This window comes from Setaria viridis, chromosome 5 (assembly GCF_005286985.2).
Source record: "Setaria viridis chromosome 5, Setaria_viridis_v4.0, whole genome shotgun sequence".
NCBI lineage: Eukaryota > Viridiplantae > Streptophyta > Magnoliopsida > Poales > Poaceae > Setaria > Setaria viridis.
Genome location: NC_048267.2, coordinates 32,771,518 through 32,782,349, shown reverse-complemented (window position 1 = coordinate 32,782,349; position 10,832 = coordinate 32,771,518). Strand labels below are relative to the sequence as shown.

The window sequence follows — 10,832 nt, the reverse complement described above, 5'->3', positions numbered from 1 at the left end:
ATCGTTTTAGCACAAGAGATCTTCTCAGAGGGAAACGTATGGATCTTGATTCATACACCTGCGAACTATGCATCTTTTGTAATCTTACAAAAGATGGAGATCGTGGCACACCTCTTTCTTTAATGTAACTTTGCCAAAGCATGTTGGAATTTGATTGGAGTCTCAATAATCATTACCAGACCGATCCTCCAAATTTTTAGGTAAATCAGAGACAAGCTTGCAGTTCCCTTCTTCATGGAAGTTATAATCATGATGTCGTGGAGCATTTGAACAATAAGAAATGATTAGATGTTCAATGGGATAGATCCCTAATTCATGTCTGAATTTTCCTTACTGCTGCTTAGAGTGCGTCCTTCTGCTGTGCCAGCTATGAATCTTTGGCTGCACACTTTGTAACCTCTTGGTCCCCTGATGGCCTTTTAGTTTGTAGCCTTAGCTTAGTCTCCTCACCCTCTTTTCTCTCTTGTTGGTTTTTCAGGCTTGTTTACTTTCCTTTTTCCTTAATTTTAATATATAATCAGTAGGAACTTGCCCTCCTATTCTATAAAAAAAAGGGATAGCGCAGCGTGTACCGGTATTTGGCGATCGGTGGATCGAGACCTATCAATGCAAGGCTTGTGCTGTGTGCAGGGACGCAACAGATGCCAAGAAAGCATAGGCGGGCAGGAGCAGGGCGCCGTCTGTCTATATAGCTGAGCGCGAAGCTAGCTGCGAAAGGCAGGTAGACATGCGTACAACAACAGCCTATTGACTGCATGTAGTAGTTTTACTTCCAAAAAAATGCATGTAGTGTGGTAGATATGAATGCATGATTCGAAAATTGCTAGCCGTAAACTCAGTATGCTTGTTTTCTTACGTAAAAATTAGGTCGAGCCAGTAAACATCTTGATCGAAGTTCAGAGAGAGCGCAGCAAATGCAGCGTATCAATGTAGAGGGACTGCTGTGCTAGCTGTGCGAGGGCGACCACAATGTGGTAGAGAAGTAGTCAGCCACTTAGTATTATTGTGCAAGTAATCTATATATATGAAGGGAATAACAAAAGTCATCCATAACGCTATGGCCCGTCCATAGTACATTTAAATATTACACATGTATACTGCAGCCAATCAGAAGTGGGGATAGATGATTTTTTTTTCTACTTTGATAATTTTCTTCTTGCTTCCTAACATTGTAGTTTTTTCCATAACTAAGGACTACTCACTGCGGACCCCTCTAATATGGACTGTTTTGCCAAAAACATTGTGGTTGCCCTGGTAAGTATCAGTGAATTTAGCTGCATTCCGTCTCGCAAACGCTGAATCATCCGCTCCTTTCCCCTCCTTTTGTGTGGAGGTTTCCTCTCTCTGTGCACGCATGCAGGACTGGGGGCTGCCGAGCGGCATCGCGCGTTCCAGTCGGCGGCGCCCGCGCCGGCCTTGGCAAGCGTCGGTGCACGCTGACAAAAGCGCGCGTCGTCGCACAGCCCGCAGGAATAGACAAAAGGAAAGATGCCATGCCAACTGCGCACTGGCACTGCGTCGCCAGGGAGCCTAGTGCGCGGTCAGCACTATACTGACGGACAAGACAGGAGATGCTGCCGAGATGGAACGCGAAGGATGATGCCGGCCGCTGCTTGCATGCATGCGTACGTCGGTCTAGCTCGGTTCGTCCGTGCAGAAGGCGGCAGGCAGACCCCACCACTACTCACGCCACGTGTACCCACGCGTCCATCGCCAGTCCCCGGCTGTGCGCGCCGGTGCGCTGCGCCGCTGCCCGCTGCGTGCGCCGTTGAGCCGCACCCGTGCCACGGCCCACGGCGAACGCCACTGGATGCGGGGTCAGCGAGCGGCATGCGCGCAGAGGCCGGGCCGGAACAAAATCCGGGGGAGAAACACGCATCGCATGCGTGCGTGCGTGCGTGCGGGTAGGAAAATTGCTACCTCATTACTGGTAGGTGCCCACCACTCCCGCACGCCACGCCACACCACGCGCCTCCAGGCCCGGGCTGCGCAGCGTGCACCGGCAGCCCGGCAGGGGCGTCCTTGCATTGCATTGCATTGGAGATGGGGCGCGCGATGCCATTAAGCCTCCTGCCTCCCAGTGCCAACAACAGCAGTAGCATCTCTGTTCTGGGCTCGCGCGATGCTCCTCGCGCTCGTCACCGTGGTGCCGTTTCGACACTGCGATTCTGCATGCTGTTCTTCGTCTCCAGGCTCCAGTGGTTTGATCAGCTACCTCTCCCTCTGACCCTCTGCCTCGCTCACGTCCTATCTCCTGCAACTGCGACACTGTTCATGTTCCTTTCGTTCCTTTTGTTGGTGTACTCCTACTCTCTGCGTGCACGATATCTTTGCTTCAACTTTGACCAAGCGACAGCGCGTGGGGGTAAATGAGGTGGTTGCGCCTTTTTATCAAGACTGGAGCAGGCACGTTCGTGCGGATGGCGCCCGCAGGAGGTTCTGCTCCCCTGCTCGGGCTTGGATGCCGCCGGTATATATGGCTGCCTGCAAAACTTTGAATGTTGCATGCCATGATGATGTAGGTGGGCTCATGCATGCAGCACCGGCGATCGAACCCTACCCCTGTAGCAGTGTGCGGGTCTGCGGGGTCGCTTCTGCATTCCTACTCTACTTTGACTTTGCAGGATGGGCTCATGTACACCAACAGCATCCCAATTCCCACCCAGCGAGGCTGCCACAAAAAGGTGAAATCTCGAGCTGCGGGGTAGTCGTAGTGTCGTACCACCAGCCAGTAAATTCCTACATGCCATGCGGGACATCTGCAGGGCAATATACCATTTGATAAATGGCCCTTTGATAAATGGTAATGGTTACATTTCTTCTGATATAAATGTTTCTATTCTCCTGTAACAAAGTCGTTGTAGTATAGTGGTGAGTATTCCCGCCTGTCACGCGGGCGACCCGGGTTCGATCCCCGGCAACGGCGTATTTTTTCCACCTGTCTGCACAACCAGCTTTTTGCAGCTTGGCAGCTTGCAAACGTGTTCCCTTTTCTTTTTGCTCGGACGATTTTCACATACTAGTATGTTCGGCCAGCTTTCGCCGATGAAGTCTGTAGCAGTATTCATTCGGGCGGCTCAGCTTTCGCCGATGAGGTCTGTAGCAGTATTCCTTCGGGGTGTTTGGATGCGGGGTACTAAACTTTAGGAGGGATCACATCGAATGTTCGGACACTAATTAGGAGGACTAAACATGAGCTAATTATAAAACTAACTGCAGAACCCCTATACTAATTCATGAGATGAATCTATTAAGCCTAATTAATCCATCATTAGCAAATGGTTACTGTAGCACCACATTGTCAAATCATGGACTAATTAGGCTTAATAGATTCGTTTCGCGAATTAGACTCCATCTGAGTAATTAGTTTTATAATTAGACTATATTTAATATTCCTAATTAGCATCCAAACATCCGATGTGACGGGTACTAAAATTTATGGGGGTGTATCCAAACACCCCCGAAATCTGTAAACATTCAGACATGCATGATGTTAGATGTCAGGTTCGAACAGTGACTGCCGTGTAGCTGTACCATGAGAAGTCACATGAAAGCTCAGACGGCTTCCAAGTCTGCGTCTGGATTACGTGCATGACAAGGAGTAGGTCTGATACTACCAGATACTACCTTAAAATAAAGCCGCGCCATTTGAACTTTCCTTCCAGGTCTTGGTGTCATGCCAAGCTCGTCAGCGGAAGACCGCCAGGCGCCAGCGTCCGCTCCAGACGACCGGTGCTCCTGGTCCTGGGCCTTACTGCTCAGTGGTCAGTGCCTCAGAGGCGCCTGCAGGCTGCAGCCACTGAATAGTGTAGCAAATGGAAGAGAGCAAACATACTGTTCAGGAACCAGAAGGGCTTGTATCAGACTCAGATATGACGGCTGCATGTCAACAGGGAACGGTTGTCGATTGATGCCTAATTGAAGTCAGGGCCAATCCACATCTAAGGCTAACAAAGGCTGCCACGGCTAATGGATGAGCTCCATTTCATGATCAGAAAACGCATTTCCAATTTCAAGAACTGAAAGAATCGAGAATTTTATAATTCCTAGCGTCACTGAAAATCAACAGGATAGTTCCATGGGCAAGCGTGACTCTGGCCTATGATACAACACCACCAGGTGACAGAAGATCATTCTACACCTTTTTATAGGGAAACAGGCAAAAGCACACGCGAAACAAAGGTGAAGATGTAAGGAGCTTAGGTATCAAGCAGATCCAAACTCAGCCATCCACTTCTCATGCTTCTCTATGTCTGCGGGTGAGACACTCTTCTGGACCTTGCTCAGAGCCTCCACAAAGTCGCACATGGCCACTGGGTCCTTCGCTATCTCGTCCTTCGCCATGTTCTTGATCTCATCGCGGGTCTTGCCAGCTATCTTTCGCCTCATACCGTTCATTGACGCGTCACGGCAAACATTTGTAAGGTCATCTCCACTGTAACCTTCTGTTTTCCGAGCAACTTCATCTATGTTAACATCCGCAGCTATCTGTTGATTAAAAGGAGGTGCACAATAAGCAACTGAGGGTACGACGCAGTAACCGTCATCAACATATATGATGGAATCAGGGTAGCGAGCAATGTGATTTTGAAGAGAGTTGCAGTGCAATGCTGAGATAAGTAATCATTTTTGGGAAAATCAGAGATTCAAAAGGAGGAAAATGACAGGGCCAACGTAAATACTGGGTATGATGCAGGCATGTAGCTTATGGTAACGTGTGATTCCAGGTAATTAAAGGCCAGGCAAGAATGAGCATGCGCAGTTACAACAATTTAAACATGTGCAGGCACAGCATGGTTGATTAAAGCAGTCCGTTGAAAAGGACCCAGAACGAAACAGGACAGATATCCCAATGATGAACCAGAAACCTTGTAAAAGGCTGGAACATAGTTTCTTTATCTAAAAAGAAAGAAATCTGTCTGCACAACTTACCTGAACTGTTCTAAGGTTAATGTTGATAAGTGCCTTTCTACTTTCAAAATCTGGAAGTGGAATATAAATACGCTTCTCCAGCCTCCGCCTGAGTCAATTGAGAATCAAAGAGTCAACAACCACATGTGGCACAAGAGATGTACTGTGGTAGTAATGGCAACATTAGTAACATTGCACATAGCACACATGACTAACAAGGACATAGCCAGGTGAAAATAGATAAAAAAAAAAACTACATATCTGCAGCATGTTCTGCTCTAGATGTAGGCATGTATTAGCGGAACCAGTCAAAAATGAGAGCCTGCACAAAGCAGGGAACCAGTCAAAAATGAGAGCCTGAGTCATGGCTGTTGCCTAAAAATAGTACGAATGGTTGTAACTGTGAACAATGTCAGCTCCCCACACCTAATTTCAACATATGGGCACCTCTAATCCTCATAAAAGTGTTAATTCTTACAGACTGCATTTGGCTATATGGCTTATACAAGACACAGATTTGTCCCCTCCCATAAATTACATTGTACACATACTGCAGTAAAGACTACCTCCATGAGAAGCTATTATCTTACCCAATAAATGTTGGTATGACAAATGCAGCATGAATAAGATTCTGGTATAAGTTTGAGGAATCAAATATACAGATTCTAGCTTTAGCAGTATCTAACACTACTAGCAGCGCCAATCAAGCAATCTAGCTCAACTACTGGTAGAGTAGGACTGATTCATGTCGATCATCTTATGCGTCTTCCAGGTGTCAATATCTATTCGTCAGTAGGCAGAAGTAACTCAAGTAAAGTGAATATGAGCAGAAAAGAGTTTGCCAACCTCAGTGCTTCATCAATATCCCATGGAAAGTTGGTAGCAGCCAGAACCATAACAATTTTCGGTTGACCATCTTCAGTGGTAGAGCTATTGTTTACACCATCAATTTGCACTAGAAGTTCAGACTTAACCCTTCTTGATGATTCATGCTCACCGGAAGCCCTGCATATTTACAAAGAATGGATAAATACATTAACTGGTAATCTAGGTATAATTTATGCCGTCCAACAAAAGTTTGGAGCCTAGGTATAATTCATATTTATGGTGCAAAGTATTCAAGGAAATTTCGTTGATTTAGGCATCAACCAAAAATTAAATTAACTACACATACCCACGGGATGTACACAAGGAGTCGATTTCATCGATGAAAATTGTACTTGGAGCATAGGCCCTCGCAAGGTCAAATAAACAACGGACCATGCGCTCACTCTCGCCACGCCATTTAGAAGCCAATGTTGCAGACGAAACATTAAAGAATGTTGTTCCACATTCTGTAGCCACTGCCTTCGCCAAAAGGGTTTTTCCAGTACCAGGTGGACCAAACATAAGAACTCCTTTCCAAGGTCGACGAATACCCTGATAAGAAATAGTGTGCATATGAGCTAGTATCTATAGTATACATAGTGTTATAGTATCTAGATTGGATAAAAAGATTAAACAAGGGAAGAAAATACCATGCAGATCATGCCACTAAAATTCAAACTTCTAGCAATATTTGGGTTCATAATCTTTTAAAAAGTAACATGGTCCAAATTGGTATCACAATTAAGAAAACCAACTGGAGACTTTCCATGATACCGAGTAAAGGCAGCACCCTTTTCAGGCTAAAACGTGTCTGTGGCCATAAGCCCATAAACATAAATTTTCAAATTGATGGCAAGGTAAGGTTTGGGTTCACAATCATTCCGAATGTCTTCTAGAGTTGCATAAAAACTGGTAAATGTTTATATCTAGATCATTTCCATGTTACAATATAAAGGCAGCATAATTGTAATGTCAGATCATTCCAATTGCCATGTGCCTCAAAATTTGGTTAGCTTTATTGTCAAGAATGAACAAGCATTTTTCAGATATGCTACAGTGGTATGTTTGAACCAGTAAGGGGTAACATAGCAGAATATAAATTAGGGAAATTGGTTTACAGAACACTTATCTGCAGGATAAACTAATGTCATGCAGGCAAACAAAATTTGCCTAGACAAAATCACAAAATTTTCATTGTCCTACGGACAAATTTCTCTATAAATTATTACCTGGAAATATTCGGGCATCCAGAGAGGAAGCACAACTGCTTCCTCGAGGAGTCGTTTGGCCTCACTAAGTCCTGCAACATCATCCCATCTCACGCCTGGAGTAGAGTCTAGAACATCCCTTTCGAGCATGGCAGCTAAGTCCATATCTGGACCTTCGTACTGACCCTTCTTGGACTTACCTTCTTCAGCATCACTACTCTGTAAAAAATAATTGAAAAACAAGGTTTTCAAAAACTTAATGATTTTGAAGAAACTTGTAGTTACCTATCTTAGCAGAACGATGATAACAAGGGAAATAATGTACACTGTAAATTATGCATACATGTATGTTCCTCTGATTTGGAATATAATGATAGGCAGTTAGGCACTATCGTTTCAACATAGTTTTATGTTAGTCATTTATCAATTCCTGTAGAGTATGCTGTCACACTTTATGCGCATGATACAAGCATAGAACCCAGGAACAGAGGAAACGGATGGTAAATGCTAGTATTTCAGCAGAGATAAGAGAGTTCATTAGTTTGTTTGCTTAAGTTGTGATTTGATTGAATCATTATATTGTCTATTAGATTTGATTGTTTTTCCAGTATTATATAAGCCTAAGGCCCTCCCTGAACATGGCACACATAAACAGGTACAGAACAGATATGTGATGATGATGAATACTCTGTTCTAGTTGAGTTCATCTTAGAAGGCCTACCTAGTCTAAATTAGGTCAAATTAAGTTTTAATGACCACTTGAGACCCCGTGATTCTACTACTTCAATATCAAGATCTGTTTAGAAATAGCAGCGGGTTAAGTGGCAATAGGTGATTGACTCAGCAGTACCCCAACAGAAATTTTTTACTTGCATCCTGTGTACACCAAGAATGAATTAGTTTAAAAGGTAGAAGGACATATTCTGCAACGGATATTGATAATGAGAATTGATTATAAAGTGCATATTCTAAATGCTATAAAGGTATGGTTTTTTACTAGGAAGATTGATGTGAGCATAATTTCATAAGGAAAAACCAAGTCACTAGTTTATCGATTCAAGTCACGTTGCTTGCCCATGCCAATGCGCAAAACAGAAATTACGAAAATAAATACGCCATATTTTCTGATATAAAAGATTTAGGTTTAACCTCCCCAAATCGTGCTTGCATTTTTCATTGCACACGACTTTCCCTATGTAGAAATAGCCAATTTCTATTCCGAAGAGTAAGGCTACTAATTTTCTTAGTCAATTAGTAAATTAATTCACCTACTATGGAACATTTCAGAATGGAAAATGTGCAAGTTTTATCTTGATATCGATCTTTTCTAGTTTATTAGTTTTGTCTAATGATTAATTAAGAATAAGAGGATTCACCAGGTCATTGATATGGATAATATCCAAATACCAAATACGCTCACTGTGTGATCCATTGAAAGAAAAGTGAGTTGTTTTGGCGAACATCAAAGAAAAAACTTGTTCTTCTTCCGTAAAAAATTCTTCTAAAAATACCGAACCCAATCGTTGTAAAGAACACTTGTTTGACAGAAATTACCGCAGAATCAGCCTTGCTTGAACTTGCTTTTCCTTTTCTCCCACCAGTGCTAGAGGCAGTTGATGATCTTACTGCAGAGCTTCCTTTACTCCCATTAGGCTTTGCGCTACGGCTAGGTGTTCCAGTCCTTGATGAACCACGTGCCCAGGCTCCATCTTGGGAGGATTTTCTTGCGCTAGATTGACCTCTTGCAGGCCTTCGGTTAGGTGCATCTCTTGGTGGAGCCCACACATCAGGATCATCAAAGGGTGCTGGTGATGAAGTTGGATACTCATCCAACGGTTGGAAATGAAATGATTTGTTGGAGCGAATAGGAGGTGACGAGGACCGCCTCGCACCAGGAGCTTCTTTAAGGGACTTTAATTGGGCATCTAACTGTTTCACAATTTCCACTTCTTCAGAGATTGCTTTTTTGCAGTTCATCCATTTTGTACGAACCAGAGCATCATCCAGAGTAGTTAGATGCCTGTAGAGTTAAGATTAGCCTTAATAACATGAAGAACAACAAGGAAAATACATCATCTAGGCTTTGAATTATCTTTACTAATTATTATATTGAACAATTCATCATAAGACAGTGCTTAATAAAATACTATCTGTAAATACTGACTTTGACATGACAGGATTGCAATGTTCTAGTGGAAATACACAACATACTATTTTGAAAATTCCTCAATTAAATAAAGCATCCAGCTGTTTCACATTTTGTTTACTTTCTTCAACCATAACTTTCTTAGAGTTCATCCATTTTATATTGAGTCATAGCATCATCTAAAGTAACCAGGTGCCCGCACAGTCAAGTCTTATCCATCATAAAATGAGGTAAAAGAAGGGAAAAAAACATTTTTCTTAGGAACCAGGTGCCCGCACATTTATCATATATGTAGTTGATTACTTTAAAGAACAAAATGAAAAGGAATTGATTACTTTAAAGAACAAAATGAAACAGAAGTAGTGCTAAGAAAAATATCATCCACCATGAATTCTAGTGATAGTTAAAGAAGAAAAACAAGAAAACAGAGGTGTTGCTGAATTTCAAGTATTCAGTTTCACCAATAAGATACATAGACTTGCTTCACATTTGGACTGCATTGTTCTAGTACAAACACGCCACTTAAATTTTGAAATTTGCAAGATTAATAAAGCATTGATATCCATGGTTACAAGTGCAACAACGCACAGCTGATCAATGTTCCAAAAGAAAGCTGCCTACTCTCTGGCCAGAAATGGAAATTAAAACATTTGCACATTGATTCTAAGTCACTTTTCCTGAGTCACAAACCCCAATTACTAAAATCTTCAACATTCAAATCTAAGCAAATTGAACTCATCTACAAGTAAATTTTGCTAAATTCCTCACCAGAAACGGTCAAATTTTTCACCTAATTAGAGCCACATGACTGCAAGTTGATGCAAACCGATGCTAGTTTTTACAAACTAAAAATTGGGATAGACCTAACAACAGAACCACCAGCGGTTCAGCACAATGCTCCCTCTGAAGCAAAACTACCACCTCGAATCAACTCAAGCGCAGCATCCAAAATGAAAATCCGTAGCCGTGCGGCCAGACAAGCAGATCCGGGTGGGCTAGACGTCGCGATCCACACCAACCGATCGCCGTAGCGGCATAATCGCGATCGAATCAAGCGGGGATAAGAGGGCAACTGGGACGCCGGGTTCAAGGGACTAGGGGGGAGCTCACTTGTTGATCTGGGCGATGGCGCCGTCGAAGAAGATGATGGAGGTGTCGTAGAGGCCCTCGAGCGCGTAGTCCCGCGCGAGCTTGAGGTGGTCCTGCAGCCCCGATAGGGGGTTCGCCATTTCCGCGGCCGCCGCCGCCGCGGAGATCCGGCGCTGGGGTTCTCGACGAAGCGAGTCGGATGGGAGGAGACGAGCAGCTCGGTGGAGAAGACGGGAAGGAGGGGGGAGGTCGAGAGAGCTGTCGCGCACGTGCAGTGTGGCTTCGTTTGGTTTCGAAATTTTTGGGGACGAAACGTTGCGTGGTGGTGGTGGACTGGCCGTTTTGAGGCTTGGATGGAGGTCGCCGCCTCGCCGGGGCCTTGCGTCGGGGACACTGACGCTTGAGCAGCCGCTGTCGATGTCTAAGGGCCCACTGTCATTGACAAAAGCCCAACATCCGTCTGTTCGCCTGATCCCTTCCGATTCGCATGGCTTTGATGGTCAACCGCATTTTTATTGATAACCTAGCGCATACCCCCTCAGTCCCACAAAACTGTCCCAGGACGGAGGGAGTATTGTCATTTTGTTTTTTATCAACTTAGAATAAACATA

The 10,832-nt window shown here is 44.0% G+C and overlaps 1 protein-coding gene and 1 non-coding gene across 3 annotated transcripts; one reads left to right on the top strand and one right to left on the bottom strand.

Moving 5' to 3' along the window:
- Positions 1 to 2,854: 2,854 nt before the first annotated feature.
- TRNAD-GUC (transfer RNA aspartic acid (anticodon GUC)) lies at positions 2,855 to 2,926 on the top strand. Its single transcript has one exon. It is a non-coding gene; the product is annotated as a tRNA-Asp (tRNA).
- A 1,094-nt stretch (positions 2,927 to 4,020) lies between these two features.
- Positions 4,021 to 10,547, bottom strand: LOC117857837 (katanin p60 ATPase-containing subunit A1). Of its 2 annotated transcripts, XM_034740713.2 has the most exons (7): positions 10,243 to 10,543; positions 8,541 to 9,006; positions 7,008 to 7,205; positions 6,086 to 6,330; positions 5,758 to 5,916; positions 4,933 to 5,020; positions 4,021 to 4,488 (listed from the first exon to the last, which is right to left on the bottom strand). In XM_034740713.2, exons 1-7 carry the CDS (start codon positions 10,359 to 10,361, stop codon positions 4,207 to 4,209), a joined length of 1,557 nt encoding a protein of 518 aa, XP_034596604.1. In that variant the 5' UTR covers positions 10,362 to 10,543; the 3' UTR covers positions 4,021 to 4,206. The 2 variants fall into 2 exon arrangements, with proteins under 2 accessions (XP_034596604.1, XP_034596605.1); XM_034740714.2 differs by lacking the exons at positions 4,021 to 4,488; positions 4,933 to 5,020 and adding an exon at positions 5,046 to 5,233 and having other exon boundaries at positions 10,243 to 10,547.
- Positions 10,548 to 10,832: the final 285 nt, after the last annotated feature.